General features: G+C 44.1%; 1 protein-coding gene across 3 annotated transcripts in view; it reads right to left on the bottom strand.

The window, feature by feature from the left end:
• RFC1 (replication factor C subunit 1) overlaps positions 1–2,385 on the bottom strand; it is an 82,575-nt gene extending 80,190 nt beyond the window's left edge. The window contains exon 1 of one of the 3 annotated variants that reach the window (XR_009449757.1): positions 1,992–2,235. Coding sequence is in view for 2 of the 3 variants with exons in the window: in XM_059673222.1 (XP_059529205.1) it covers positions 1,992–1,994 (3 nt within the window). In the remaining variant the exon portion in view is untranslated. Of the gene's footprint in view, positions 1–1,991 lie in introns of all 3 variants that reach the window. The other 2 variants (XM_059673222.1, XM_059673233.1) reach the window with 2 other exon arrangements.
• Between the last annotated feature and the right edge of the window lie 14,138 nt (positions 2,386–16,523).

The following is a 16,523-nucleotide window of genomic DNA, read 5'->3' as shown; positions in this document are numbered from 1 at the left end:
AAATGATCAAATAAAGCTGACTATACCAGTTTTGTTCACGGTAACTGACAACAGCAGAGGCATCTACGATGCCCCTTAAACTCTATGTAACATTCCATAAAGAGTCCTTCCTGCCCTTGCCGGTTCGGCTCAGTGGATAGACTGTTGGCCTGTGGACTGAAGGGTCCTGAGTTCAATTCCAGTCAAGGGCACATGCCCAAGTTGTGGGCTCGATCCCCAGTAGGGGGCGTGCAGGAGGCAGCCTACAAATGATTCTCTCTCATCACTGATATTTCTCTCTCTCTCTTCCTCTCTGAAATCAATAAAAAAAAAATTTTAAAAAGTCCTTCCTGAGAAAATTAGATTATGAGTAGAATGTAAATGTATACTGCCTACCACATGCTAGGCACCAAAATGGAAGCTTTATATATATAATCTTGTTTAATCCTCAAGACAATTACTTAAGGCAGCTGTATTTCCCCCTTTTATAGGTAAGAAGATGGAGGCTTAAAGAGTGTAAAGTTAAGCCCCAAACCACAAACTGATCAAATGGCACAACAACACTAAAACATCCCCTCACTCTCACCTTCAGGACTCCGAATCTCATCAGCTTTCCACAACACTGTAGTGCCTGAGGTATGATCGTTTTTTGGAGGCGGTATAAACTAGCGGTCAGAAATCCCTGGGTTCTAATTCTAATTAAACAATGTATTAGTTGTATGACAAATGGTTGAAACTCTGAAAGCCTTCTTTACCATCTGTAAAACTAGATTGCTGTGAGGTTTAAGTGAGAAAAGGTAGTAAAACAAACAGATCACATATTGACCTGAAGAAGATACTTACTCCAAGGTAGCTATAATCATTATTTTATCCCTCTTGGAAAAGAAACACAAGGTTTCCCAATTTAGCATAAAAAAAACTCCCCCCCCCCCACAATGCTGGCATTGTGACAAACTGAAGAAGGATTGGAAAAATTATGTCTAATTATTCAGTATATTCTGGTGTAATGAACATCATAAAGTGTCCTTTAAGTTAAAATATCTCAAACACAGGCCTGTATCTATGGCCCTAGCACCGTGAATGTCTGTTTTGGCGGCTGCATAATTATCTCCCTCCTCATTTAAATGCTTTATGCACAATCCTGCACTGAAGTTTCTGGGTTGTTGCTGTGAAGATGTTAACATCAGGTGATAAGCAATGACAGCTGTCAAATGTATTACATCTGGTTTTTACTGAGGGGGGGGGGGGGTCGTGTTAACCCTTTGACTTCTGTGCACCCATCAAGACAAACCAAAACACCCTCCCCAGGCCCTAGGTCTCCAAGCACCTGCGTGAGCAGCTCCTGAAACTGTTAAAAACAAAGTTGAAGGCCTGAGATAACTTATTCATAAGAAAAAAGAAAGAAAAAGTTTGTTACATTCCTTTCCCTTAAGACCTAAAGAAGCTTTGAACGGCCCTAACCGGTTTGGCGCAGTGGATGGAGCGTCGGCCTGCGGACTGATGGGTCCCGGGTTCGACCCGGTCAAGGGCATGTACCTGGGTTGCGGGTATACACCCAGTGGGGGGTGTGCAAGAGTCAGCTGATCGATGTTTCTAACTCTCTATCCCTCTCCCTTCCTCTCTGTAAAAAATCTATAAAATATATTTTAAAAATAAATTTAAAAAGAAGCTTTGAACCCTTCACCTAGGACCTAAGCCCAGGTCCGGGGCAGTGCTGAGCAGGAAAACCACTGTTCTGCACCCCGAAACCTCCTTCGAGACTCTTTCTCCCACCCTGCCCCCAAGAGTGGGAAAGAGCGCCACTGCCGCGCACCCCAAAAGCCCGGCGCGCCGGCTGCCAAGCGAAGCGGGGCGACCGACGCCCGGTGGGTGGTCCCCTCGGTGCCTGGCTCCCCTCGGAGCCGCACACCCGGTCCCCCCGCCCGCCCCGCCCCTCCGCCCCACGAGGGCCCCGTCCACACCAGCCAGCGGCCTCCCGCGCCCCAAGCCGCACGGCCTCCCCGGGGGCTCACCATCGCAGCCCCAGGACACAGCGCGGGCGGGCGGGCCGGCGGGTTGGGGGATCCGTTACCGGAGCTCGGGACCCATTCGCGCCAACTACTTCTCCCTCGCAGCGGCGGGGAGGCGGAGGCGCGGCGCCCGGCGATGACGTCACAGGCGCGCGGCGCCCGGCGGTGCGGGCCGCGGCGGGAAGTGCGACGTGGACGCCGGGCGGCGCGGGCGGGCGGGCCGCAGCCTCGCGAGGAGCGGCGGGACCCCGCGCGGAGTCGCGCCCTCGGGCTCTGGCGGGGGCGCTCGCTGGGGACTTCCGAGCCCGGCTTCCGGGAGGGCGGCTCCCAGGCCCTCCCGCCTCCCGCCGGGGCCGCGCCGCCCGCCGTGGCTTCCCGCTGCGCCACCCGCAGTGAGAAGTCCGTTTAGGAGGGACTCTCACAGGTTAGACCTAAGCCGCTGTTTTTAAACAAGGCTTTCACCAAACGGCATTTACTCTGATGGGTTTTTTTTCATGTTTGGCCCATCGATTGGTCTTTTTCACCTATTACGTGGAGACCCCTAGTTTGAAAACCAGCAGGCTAAGGATCATCTTTAGGTTATCTAGTTCTAGAGCAAGAAAGGACGGGGGAATGTCAAGTTGGGGGGGGGGGGGGGGCGGGAAGGAGACATATGTAATACTCTTTGTAATACTTTAAGCAATAAAATAAAATAAAAAGAAAGGACTAGTGAAGTCAGCTAGCCACCACCACCCACTCCATATTATATAAATGAAAAATATGAGGCCTAGTCCTGCCCGCGTGGCTCAGTAGCTGAGGGTCCACCAATGAGCCGGGAGATCACGGTTCGATTCCCGGTCAGGGCTCATGCCCGATGTGCCGGGATTCAGGTTCGATCCCCGATCCCCCGTGTGCGGGTGATCAAAGATTCTCTCTCATCATTGATGTCTCTCTCTCTCCCTCTCCCCTCCTCTCTGAAATAAATTTTAAAATATTCTTAAAAAAGAAAAATATGAGACCTAACCAAGCTAAGGAGTCCAGCTTTATTCCAAAACTAAGCCAGACTAGGCATCTAGGCCTCCAAACCTGCCCTGCCAAGTTCCCCAAAGAGCAGGGGTGGGGGAGGGGGGTGAAGCCCAGTCATAACCGTAACCAAGGTGCATCTTCATGGAAAAACAATGATCCCAAAGCTTTGGGAGTAAACAGGTTTTATATTAATAGATAGGCGACAGGATTGTGGAATAGAATGTGACATTTGCATACAAGTTTAAGAGAAAACGGAAGACCCTAAGGCAGTGGTTCTCAACCTGTGGGTCGCGACTCCTTTCACAGGGGTCGCCTAAGACCATGGGAGAACACATATATAATTACATATTGTTTTTGTGATTAATCACTATGCTTTAATTATGTTCAATTTGTAACAGTGAAATTGGGGGTCACCACAACATGAGGAACTGTATTAAAGGGTCGTGGCATTAGGAAGGTTGAGAACCACTGCAGGAGTTCAGTGGGAAGAGCAGTATCTCCAGCGTCAGTCCTAGACTTTCAAGTCCTAACCCACCCACCCTGTTAGGACTTGCACTTTATCACACCACTGTCTCTACAATGAGAGATAGCGAGGTCCCTGGAATTCAACAATGGCTAAGCATGGAGAGTTAGTGTTTATTAAGCGCCCACTGTAATCGGTGTTAGGCTTACAACTATGGACTGTCCTAGTTTGGTTCACTAGTTTGGTTCGATGACACTGCCTACTATTATCCCCAGTTTGCAAAGGAGTAAACTATTACTCATGAACAGGGCCTCCTTGCATGGGTCCCTTTGAAGCCAATGTGCTAGGGTTCCCAGCCCCACCACATTCTATTGGGTGACCATGGGCAATTTACTGTGCCTCAGTTTCCTCATCTGTAAAATAGGAGTAATAGTACTACTTCATAGGCTTGTTACAGAACTCTTCCTGGCACATAGCAGGCAATAATTTTTTAAGTCAGCTTTTTTTTTTAACATATTTTTATTGATTTCATAGAGGAAATGAGAGGGAGAGAGGGATAGAAACCTCAATGATGAGCGAGAATCATTGATTGGCTGCTTCCTGCATGCCCCACACTGGGGATCGAGCCCACAACCAGAGCATGTGCCCTGACCTGGTCATGTGCCCTGACTGGGAATCGAACCATGATCTCTTGGTTCATAGGTCAACGCTCAACCACTGAGCCATGCTGGCTGGGCAAGTCCGCTATTATTACCATTATTAATTACACAAGAAGGGAGATTACTCTAAAAATGAACTTACCTACTTTGGAATTTTGCTTAGAAATACTTGAATGGGGAAGGGAGGAGTCATTAGATTTTTTGAGAGATTAATAAAAACTATGAACCTGCCTGGCCAGTGTGGCTCAGTGGTTGAGCATCTGCCTATGTACCAAAAGGTCATGGTTCGATTCCTGGCCTGGGCACATGCCCGGGTTACGGGCTGATCCCCAGTAGGAGGCAAGCATGAGGCAGCCAATCAATAATTCTCTGTCACCATTGATGTTTCTATCTCTCTCACTTCCTCTCTGAAATCAATAAAAATATATTTTTTTAAACTATGAACCCTCTCCTCAGAAAAATGTACATAGAAGACACATCACATAAATCTTTGCCTATATGAATCCATAATAAATCCGCATATGAACCCATATGTGGAAATATCCTCCCACCAATTAAATAACCAGGCCTGGCTGAGAGGAAGTTGCACTTCCCACTCTTGAAATAAAAGGGAGCCAGCAAGCAAGGGCACAATGTAAATATAGCTTAATAAAATCATTAGATTGTGGCTCTAATAACAGAAAGTAAAAATTGTTATTTACCAAAAAAGTATGCAAAAACTGACAATTCATGCCTTCATGCATAATAGTATGGATTTTTCAGTCTTTAAGGATAGCAGTTACCCATTTGTGTTAGCAACTAAAATACTGGTGGGGCTCCAAATAAAAGTAATAAACCTATTTGTCCCCTCATTAGTAATTTTTTAAATATATTTTTATTTATTTCAGAGAGGAAGGGAGAGGGAGAGAGAAAGATAGAAACTTCAATGATGAGAGAGTATCACGGATCTTCTGCCTCCTGCATGCCCCCCACTGGGGATCGAGCCGGCAATGGGCGTGTGCCCTTAACCGGAATCGAACCTGGGACCCTTCAGTCCACAGGCCGAAGCTCTATCCACTGAGCCAAACTGGCTAGGGCCCCTCATTAGTAATTTCACTACTTATATTGATTTTGTTAATCATAGCAATCACATATACTATTTACAAAAGCAAGATTTATCCACATTACATAAAAACTATCCTATATAATAAAAGTGTAGTATGCAAATTGTCCCTTTGACCGGAGTTCTTCCAGGAGTTTGACCAGGGGGCAGACCATCCAGGAGAAGGGAGGGAGGACCTGGCTGCCAGGCGGCAGCCGCTAGGGACCCTACCAGTGCACTAATTTTGTGCACTGGGCCTCTAGTAATTTCATATGCCTTTATCACTACCATAATCACAAGAATAATATTTATCCACTTTGCATTTGCTGGTTCCTTTACCTGGAGTCCATATATGAATCTTTGCCTATAAGTTCAGAGGACCTAAACCAATTTACAGTGTTTATTGTGTTTAAATAAGTAAAGAAGATGTATATTAAAAGTTTTTATTTTATTTTTAATTATAGTTTACGTTCAATATTATTTTGTATTAATTTTAGGTGTACAGCATAGTATAAAAAGTATACATATCTTTTCCATTGTATCACTTTTAACTTCTTATTTCTTTATTAGCATTTTAAAGCCTCCTTTGAATTTAGGTGGGCTTTTTTTTTTTTTTTTAGCTTTTAAGATATTTTTTTTGTTTTTTTTTATTTTATTAAATCTTTATTGTTCAGATTATTACATTTGTTCCTCTTTTTTTCCCCCCATAGCTCCCATCCACCCAGTTCCCACCCCACCCTCTGCCCTTACCCCCCGACTGTCCTCATCCATAGGTGCACGATTTTTGTCCAGTCTCTTCCCACATCTCCCACATCCCTTTCCCCCCCAAGAATAGTCAGTCCATTCCCTTTCTATGTCCCTGATTCTATTATAATCAACAGTTCATTCTGTTCATCAGATTATTTATTCACTTGATTCTTAGATTCACTTGTTGATAGATGCATATTTGTTGTTCATAATTAGTATCTTTACCTTTTTCTTCTTCTTCCTCTTCTTAAAGGATACCTTTCAGCATTTCATATAATACTGGTTTGGTGGTGATGAACTCCTTTAGCTTTTCCTTATCTGTGAAGCTCTTTATCTGACCTTCAGTTCTGAATGATAGCTTTGCTGGATAAAGTAATCTTGGTTGTAGGTTCTTGGCATTCATCACTTTGAATATTTCTTGCCACTCCCTTCTGGCCTGCAAAGTTTCTGTTGAGAAATCAGCTGACAGTCGTATGGGTATTCCCTTGTATGGAACTGAGTTTCTTTCTCTTGCTGCTCTTAAGATTCTCTCTTTGTCTTTTGCTCTTGGCATTTTAATTATGATGTGTCTTGGTGTGGTCCTCTTTGGATTCCTTTTGTTTGGGGTTCTCTGCGCTTCCTGGACTTGTAAGTCTATTTCTTTCACCAGGTAGGGGAAGTTTTCTGTTATTATTTCTTGAAATAGGTTTTCAATATCTTGCTCTTTCTTATCTTCTGGCACCCCTATAATTCTGATGTTGGTACGCTTGAAGCTGTCCCAGAGACTCCTTACACTATCTTCGTATTTTCGGATTCTTTTTTCATTTTGCTTTTCCAGTTGGGTGTTTTTTGCTTCTTCGCATTTCAAATCTTTGCCTTGATTCTTGCGCTCCTCTGGTCTGCTGTTGGGTGTCTGTATAGTATTCGTTATTTCAGTCAGTGTATGCTTAATTTCTAGTTGGTTCTTTATCATAACATCGAGGGTCTCATTAGATTTCTTGTAGATCTCAATAACTTTATCGGTAGCTTCTAGACAGTTCTTGAGAGACCTTAAAAGTGTGGTTCTGAACTCAATATCCTCCATTGACAATTTTGTCCTGTTTCTTTGTCTCCGCATTTTAATGCTTTCTTGGTGCACCCCCTAGTGGTCTTTGTACGCAGTCTTGTTGTAGTTAAGCCTTGATTGTTGTAGTTAATGCTAGGGGGATTTGACCTCCAGGCCAACTGGCTATGAGAATCAGCAGTGTCTGCAGTGGGAAAACTTCTGTCCTCTAGGGAGGTGCTAATCTAGCCTTTGCCTGAGGCTATCTGGCAAATGGCTCTGCACAGGGCTTGGGCAGAGCTGGTCACACAGGATCAACAGAGCCGGTGGAGGGAGCAGTTATGGCTGCTGTCAGTCCCATCCCCAGAGGCTCTGCCTCTCAGAGTCCCAGCAACCGCTGCAAACCTCGGAGAGAAAGCTGCCCTCGCATTCCGACCGATGCCAGACAGTCCCGCTTCTCCCGTTTGAGTCCGGGTCCCTAGAGACTCGCCCAGAACTGGAGCTCAGAATCTGAGACTCACTCCCGATTGAAAACGACAACCGCGCCCTCTGCCACCAGCCCGCTCCGCGCATACCTCCGCACCTTTGTATTTTCCGCACTGCGCCTCCTCTGAGTCTGGTATGCTGTTCTCTTTCCTTCTAGTTGAAGAATTTCCCCTCAGCCAGTCTTCCTGTGGTTCTGGGCGATGTCCGTTCCGTCTTTTAGTTGTATTTTTGAAGTGGTTGTTCGAGGCAGCTAACTCCGGTGTTTACCTATGCTGCCATCTTGGTTTTCCCTAGGTGGGATTTCAATCAGAAGCCTGTAACTTTCAGAAAGATACTGAATTTAATTTGTTGGATTGTCTTGGTTTTTTTTTTTTAGGAACATCTGCTTGGAAATATTTTATCTCAGAAATATTAAAAATGACTGCATCTGCTTTGATACTTCTCACCTGATCCTGGGCCGGCCTGTGACTGATCTGACCAAATAAACGGTGAATACAACACTATGCCAGGTCCAGACAGCTTTAAGAGGACTAGCGACTCCCACCTTGCTCTCTCAAGCGGCCTGAGCTACCATGTAAAGCGAGAGAAGGGGCCAGCTGAGCCCAGGTTCACAGCCATCTCCATCAGGTGCCAGAATTTAAAGTGAAGCCATCTTCCCAGGTGCTGGTGGGATTCCACTGTGACCCAAGCCAACACTGTGTAGAACAGAAAGATCTCCTCACCAAGGCCTGACTAAATACTCTGACCGACAGTAGTGTGAGCATAATAAAATGATTGTTCTTTTAAGGCACTAAGTTTTGAGGTAGTTGGTGTGAAGATAACCATAATAGAAACATTTTAAAGGGCTCAAAAAAATAAGCATGAACAGAACACTGATGCCTTTTTTTTTTTTTTTTTTTTTTACTGTGGTGATTTTTACTCATGTACTATTCAACAAATATTTATTGAGCTTCTGCTGTGTCAGCACTTTTTTTGTGTGCATGCTGGGAACCCACAGTAAATCAGACAGATAGTCCCGGCTTCCTTGAAGTTTATATTTTTGAGGAAAAATAATTTTTTTAGTTTTAGATAAGTGTGAGTGCTGTAAAGAAAATGAAGCAGCATGCCCAGCCAGTGTGGCTCAGTGGTTGAGCATCAACCTACGAACCAGGAGGTCACAGTGTATTCCAGGTCAGAGCACATGCCTGTGTTGTGAGCTTGGTCCCCAGTAGGATGCCTGAAGGAGGCAGTCAATCAATGATTCTCTCTCATCATTGCTGTTTTTATCTCTCTCTCCCTCTCCCTTCCTCTCTGAAATCAATAAAAAATATTTTTTAAAAGAAAACGAAGCAACATAGTGAGATAGAGGAAAGCTGGGGAGAAGAATGGGGAAGTAGTGATCAAAAGACATCTAAGAAGGGGACATTGAGACATGAATGTTGAGAAGGGACAGCAAGTATAAAGGCCCTCATGTGGTATGAGTTAAATATATTCAAAGAAAAGCAAGAAAGCCAATTATATGACTGGTGCATATATCTCTTGAGTGAGTTTCTTATTAAGTTTGTTTCTACGTAATAACTGCATCTGGATTTTAACCCTTACTTGTCACTATTCTCTAATAATGTCTAGTTTGAATTTGTTCCAGGCAAAAGACCATTCTATATGCACCTTCGATTTCTATATAGCCCTTCTTTGATGAGAATAAAATAATACATCATAACTACTTCCATTTCTAGGTCTTAGTTGAAAGACTGCAATAATGCATTCCAAGAAATTGGGGATACACAAAGGACATAACAAACTAGGCTGCTGATATTTTTTAATCTTTACCCAAGGATATAGTGTGGTTTGGGGTTTTTTGTTGTGTGTGTGTGCGTGTTTTGTTTGTTTTAAGAGAAAGAGGAGAGGGGGGGGGGGGGAGAGAGAGAGAGAGAGAGAGAGGAGAGAGAGAGAGAGAGGCGCAGAGAGAAAGAGGGAGAGAGACAGATAGATAGAGACAGACACATTGGTGCCCTGACAAGGGGATCGAACCTGTAACCTGGGAATGTGCCCTGACCAAGAATTGAACCTGAAACCCTCTGGTGCCCAGGACGATGCTCCAATCATTTGACCACACTGGCCATGTCAGGGCTGCTGATTTTTAGATAGTTTTTCAGAAAGGCATAGAAAAGTCAGTTCTTCATTATATAAAATACTAGGGGCCTGGTGCACGAAATTCATGCACTGGGTGTGTGTGTGGGGGGGGGGTGGAGTGTCCCTCAGCCCAGCCTGCCCCCTCTCACATACTGGGAGCCCTCAGGCGTAGACCCCCATCACCCTCCGATCGCCTGATCAGCCCCTTGCCCAGGCCTGACGCCTCCGCCAGAGGTGTCAAGCTTGGACAGGGGACCCCCATCTCCCCCCGATCACTGGCTCTGGCCCCCGCCCAGGCCTGAGGCCTCTGGCCCAGGAATCATGCCTGGGCAGGGGACCCCCATCTCCCTCTGATCGCTTGCTCCACCCCCTGCCCAAGCCTGACGCCTCTGACCCAGGCTTCAGGCCTGGGCAAGGGGACCATCATATCCCCCCAATCCCCAGCTCCGCCCCCCACCCAGGCCTGATGCCTCGGCCAGAGGAGTTGACCCTCATCACCCTCCGACCACCAATCACCGGATCGGCCCCTTGACCAGGCCTGAGGCCTCTGGCAGAGGTGTCAGGCCTGGGCAGGGGACCCCCAGCTCCCCGCGGTTGCAGGCTCCACCCCTGCCCAGGCCTAACGCCTCTGGCCTAGGCGTCCGGCCCGGGCAGCGGGGACCCGCAGCTGCAGTGGCCCCGCGATCGTGGGCTTCGCTTTAGGCCCAGGCAAGGGACCCCTAGCTCCCAGGACTGCCAGCTTCGACCGTGTCCAGCTCCCATCGCTGGCTCCACCCCTACTTCCTGCTATCACTGGCCAGGGCGGAAAAGGCAACTGATTCTCTGATCATGGCTGGGGGGCAGGGCAAAGGCGGCCCCAGGGCCGCCTTTGCCCTGCCCCCCAGCTCTTAGCTCCCCCCTGGGTTTCCGATCACTGTCAGTGGCAGGGGGCTTCTTCCTGCTTTCCCTTTCGCCTCCCTGCATTGTGCCTACATATGCAAATTAACCGCCATCTTGTTGGCAGTTAACTGCCAATCTTAGTTGGCAGTTAATTTGCATATAGCCCTGATTAGCCAATGAAAAGGGTATCGTCGTACGCCAATTACCATTTTTCTCTTTTATTAGTGTTGATTAGCTAACAAAGATTCCATACATGTTTTATTAAAAGTATTTTGATCAAAACTTTTCTTCATACTCTCCTTAGTCATTAGTTCAGCTCTTCTTAATATCAACATATATCAAACCAGCTGATGAATAAATAAGACTAACAATTCATTTGTAGAGTGTAGTTGGTAACAGATAATATAGCACTGAAAGTTCCAGAATTAAAGACACCTGTTGAATTCCTAAAATATTTTTTTCTTGTCCTTATAATAAGGATTTGAGACCTAACATGAAGAAGACAATTTTTTTAATATATTTTATTGATTTTTTTTACAGAGAGGAAGGGAGAGAGACAGAGAGTTAGAAACATCGATCAGCTGCCTCCTGCACATCTCCTACTGGGGATGGGCCCGCAACCCAGGTACATGCCCTTGACTGGAATCGAACCTGGGACCTTTCAGTCCGCAGGCCGACACTCTATCCACTGAGCCAAACCGGTTTCAGTGAAGAAGACAATTTTTAAGGGATATGTTTACATTGGATCTGACTACCTGATGCTCACTGGCCTTGTCTTAGTCCTATGAAGAAAAGGCTTCGGGGAAAACTCTATCAACAAAGCCAGTTTTGTGCAAATCAGGGGTCTCTTTCCTGCCCCACTTAGGGACAGATCCCTGTGGAAGAACTGTTTACATTCCATGGAGAACTCTTTACTCCCAAAGTTAGAATATTGACATTAACATCTCTCTGAGTATGTTTCTAAATTTGCGAATGGTTGGGATTATTCTTATTATATTATTGCCTCTCTTTCCATATCTTACACAGAGAGTTAAATCGCTGCCCTCCTGAATGGACTGACAGATGTGTATTCATTAAAAAGGGCATGATTTGTATTTGGTCATCCTTTATAATCTCACGGAACTACTGTGTATCAGTGAAAGACAACTGCAAAGGTCCATATAAATCCTCAGTGGCAATGCCTCCGCCCTGGTTATCTGCGTTATCTAACTTACCTGTGCCATAGGAATACCTGTTCACTTGGAGTCACTTTAAACTCCTTTTCAGGAGCACAATTGTTGCATTGTCTTTCACATAGACGTTTATAAGTCAATAGGAATCAATCGAATTTTCACTGTGCAACAACAAATGTGACTTTCGGCCCTCTGGATAAATATTAGCCTGTCCTGCCTTGTCAGGGTTTACTGGAACATTTTCCTTATAGAAAACAGTCTGCTAGGCAGCTTGTCCTCTGCTGTGTTTGCGATGACTGCAGAGCCAGACCGGTGATGTCGACCTTGTAATCCATTTATGAACGTAGTCATTAAGTCATATCTGTTACCATTAAAGTGCACATATTCTAATTTAGGACATTAGGCACTAACTATGTCATCTATTTTAATTCTTGGATGATAGCCAGTTAACCTTCTTAATGGGATTATGCTTGGGTAATCTAAATTTATATAAATTTGCCTGAAGATTTTTATAACGTATAAATAATAGAAAGTTTCTCCCAAGGAAATCAGTATTTTCACTTAGGTTAGAAGAAACATTGACATTTAAAATAGTAAATTTATTAAAAATCATAAAGCTTTACTGTTGATATACACATTTGATTATATATAATGTATCTCAATGTATTTTATTATATATAATGTATCTATGTGTATAAACAGAGCAATGGGAATGCCAACAGCATTTCGTAGTGATAGGTTTTATGACTAGGATAATGTTTCATTCCCCAAAAGCTACAAACCAAAGTAATTCCATCATTTTGTTGTTATTGTTGTTTCATAGAAACTATGTGAGGCATGGTGAATAAAGAAAATTGCCATCAGCTATTATTTGAGAACGACTGTTACAGGAAGAATGACCACATACCTGGATATAATAGACCTTTAAGACTCTTGAGAATCTGAGATTCTATGATAAGGTATGCCCAGAACCCTCATTTATATTTTAACAATGTTAGCAGTAAAAATAAAAATCTAACTTCCATGGAAATTTCACAGTCATATTTCTCAATATGCAGTTGAAATAAAATTGAATATAATCATTGTTTATACAGACTAGGGTATATTGGAGGTTAAAGAAAAAAATCTTGTAAATGAACACAAGTCAGAATAGAAGACACATGAAAGAGGAACTCCAATAAATTCACATCTTCCACAAAATATACAGCAAAAAACTTATCAGATGAAGTAGGATTTATTGCCACAAAAGGGATATAAACAATACTTTTAACATATGCATTTAAGCTGCTACCTGCTATAGAGAGAACTAACTTTGCTTTAAGACAAGGTCTCCCTAGCCGGTTTGGCTCAGTGGATAGAGTGTCGGCCTGGCCCATGGACTAAAGCCCTAGTCGGGCTGCACGGATGAGGCACTAATCAATGTGTCTTTCTCACATCAATGTTTCTCTCTATCTCTCCCCCTTCCTTCCACTCTCTCTAAAAATCAATGGGAAAATATCCTCAGGTGAGGATTTAAAAAAAAAAAAAAAAGACAAGGTCAAATGCGTTAGACTCCACATTTTAAAATATTATACCTGGTTTGGTGCCGGTTGAACTCCTGAGGGGACACTTTGCATATTAGCCTTTTATATATATAGATTCCACCTCTTTCCCTTCCTTCCACCATAGTCTAAATCTGATCATGAGACAATATTAGACAAACCAAAATTGAAAGACATTCTACAAAATTACTGACTAGGATTCATCAACAGTGTCAAGGTCATGAAAGACAAGGAACAATTGAGGAACTGTCATAGATTGGAGAGGACTAAAAATATGCAGTAACTAGATGCAATGTGGGATCCTGGACAGAAAAAGGACATTGGGAGGAAAATGGGTAAAATTTGATTGGTTCATACTTTAGTAAATAGTATCATAGCCATGTTTATTTTCTGATTTTGATCATTATAAGTGATTATGTAAGTTAACATGAAGCAAAACTGAGTGAAAGATATGCATGAACACTGTACTGCTTTTTGTAAGTTTTCTATAAGTATAACTTTTTTTTAATTAAAAAAAAAATGATACCCCCAAGGTGGATAGTTGTACTATTCAACAAACAGGATTGGGAATAGGAAATAAGAATTTGTTTCTGGACATTTTATGTCTAAAATGTCTGTTAGATTTGGAATGAAAGAAATAATCCTGAGCAAAGAAATCAGAAAATTTGTATTTATGTATAAATAATGTATAAGATGGCTGTAAAGATGAAATTTTTAAGACGGTACAATTAATAAATTATTAATGACCTGTAAATTAAATCTCTGTGATTTCAATAAAATATCTCTCCGTGAGGAGTTTTCTTTTTCTTTTCTTTTTTTTTTAACACATTTTTATTGATTTCAGAGAGGAAGGGAGAGGGAGAGAGCTAGAAACATCAATGATGAGAGAGAATCATTGATTGGCTGCCTCTTGCACACCCCCCACTGGGGATTGAGCCCGCATTCTGGGCATGTGCCCTTGACCGGAATAGAACCTGAGACCCTTCAGTTCACAGACAGTCGCTCTATCCACTGAGCCACACCAGCTAGGGCAGGAGTTTTCTTGATGAAGTACTTTCTCACTTGGTTTTGGGGACATCAGTAGTCTCCTGGCTTTCTTCCTCCTTCTATAGCCACTCCTCAGATGCTGATTTCCCTGTCCTCTCAATACTTGACTGCCTGCGGGCTCATTTCTATGCTCACTTCCTGGTGAGCTAGCTCACCCAGCCGCATAGCCTTGTATACTGGCTGAATACTGACACTTTTAAATTTGTATCAACTGCTGATTTTCCCCATGAACTTCAGAATCGTGTCCATTTTCCAACTTCACATCTCCACTTGGCTATCTAATAGATATATCAAGGTTATTGGCTATCTAATAGATATATCAAGGTTATTATGTCCAAAACCAAATTCCTGATATTCCCTCACAAACCTGCATCCCAACTAATAGTACTGCCATTCTTCCATTTGCTCAGGCCAAAAGTTTTGAAGTAATCCTTGACCCTTGACACTCTCTCTCTCTCTCTCTCTCTCTCTCTCTCTCTCTCTCTCTCTCACACACACACACACACACACACACACACACACACACACACACTCAAGCCTCAGGAAATGTTGTTAGCTCATTCTTCAAAATATAACTAGAACCCAACAAATCTCACCACATCCAGCACTACCATGCAGGTCCAAGCTACCGTCGTCTCTCTACTTGGTACTGTCTCTTGACGAATCACCCTGATTCTGCCTTTGTCACCCTTCTAGTAGACTCTGCACACATCATCCACAGTGATTCCTTTCAAATGCATTAGATCAGGTCACTCTGCTAAAAACTCTGCAGTGCTCCTCTTCTCACTAAGAGTATAAGACAGATTCCTCTCCATCCCCCTGTACCATCTGGTCCCATTCCCTCTCTGTACTTACTCCCTACTGCTGTCACTCATTCCACTGGCCACACTGGCTTCATTATTTCTTCTTTTTCCCCCCCTTTTTATTGAATTTATTTGGGTGACACTGGTTAACAAAACTATGCAAATGTCAGGTGCACAATTCTACAACATCTCATTTACACATTCTGTCTGTTGGCCTTCAGTGTAGGAAACAGAAATCATTCTGAGTATTGTGTGTTCACCACCCCAAGTCCAGCCTCTGCCCCTAAGGAGTTCATCATTTCTTAAAGGTGCTGGACATATTTCTACTTCAAGGATCTTTTACTCACTACACACTATCTACCTGGAGTGCTCTTTTCCCTGATATCTGTATGGCTCACCCTCTCACCACTTGCAAAGTCTCCACTCACAATTAAAGATGACCAAGCACGCCCTGGCCGGCCGCTCAGTGGTTAGAGTGTCGGCCCCCACTCCGAAGGATCTCAGAATATCCAGTCAAGGGCACATAACTGGGTTGCAGGTTCGATCCCCGGACTTGGTCAGGGCGCATGCGGGAAGCAACCGGTCAATGTGTCTCTCTCACATTAATGTTTCTCTCTCTTTCTCCCCTCCCTCCATCCCTTCCACTCTCTCTAAAAATCAATGTAAAAAATATCCTCAGGTGATGATTAACACACACACACATGCACACACACACACACACACACACACACCACAAAACAAAGATGACCAAGTACAAGCACCATGAGTGAGAGTCGAAGGAAACAACCAAAAAGAGGGCATTTTGCTTTGTTTTGTTTTAACAAAATTTGGTACTTAGTATGTTAGAGGGGCAGGAGCTGGAGAAATGAAGCCAGATGCCATCACTAGGCTTCTGTGTAAGGTTACCCTTGGAAACGGCAACTGCTGCTGCTGTTGTCACTACCACTGCCACTGCCACAGCCTCCCTTCCCTCACTGATGAAATTGGAGACATTCCAGGGAATGTCACTCTGGCTGCTACAAATACCAGTGATGCCCGGGGTGGTCCATCAGGCTGTCCCAACACCAGAATCATCACCTCTGTCTCCCTTCAAAAGCTTATATGAAAACGAGCCCCAACCTAGAATTCTAAACTCAATCAAACAAACAAACGTGTGGGTAGAAAAAGACATGTAGTCCCCCCTAAGTCTGCCTCCAAAATTGATTCCCTACTGGGAAACATGCTCCACCCAAATGAGGGAGTGAAGAGAGAAGAGGCAGATGTGGGGTACAGAAAACGGGACCGAGCACCTGAAAAAAAGAGGGGCATCCCAGGTGGCAGCTGTGCACCAGGGGTAGCGGGAGAGCAGTCTGGGTGCAGCAGTCGCTCAGGAGACATGCAAAGCAAGAACTGTCATCACTGTGCCTCTGGACCAAGCTGCTGGGGCATCCACTCCATGACAATGAGGGAGTGAACCAAGGAAAATGAAAGAATGAGATTCAAATAACAATACAAAGCAGGGGAGAGGGAAAGGAATTCC

This window comes from Myotis daubentonii, chromosome 1 (assembly GCF_963259705.1).
Source record: "Myotis daubentonii chromosome 1, mMyoDau2.1, whole genome shotgun sequence".
In the NCBI taxonomy this organism is placed as follows: domain Eukaryota; kingdom Metazoa; phylum Chordata; class Mammalia; order Chiroptera; family Vespertilionidae; genus Myotis; species Myotis daubentonii.
The sequence above is the reverse complement of the archived record's forward strand: the minus strand, read 5'-3'. Positions and strand labels throughout refer to the sequence as shown.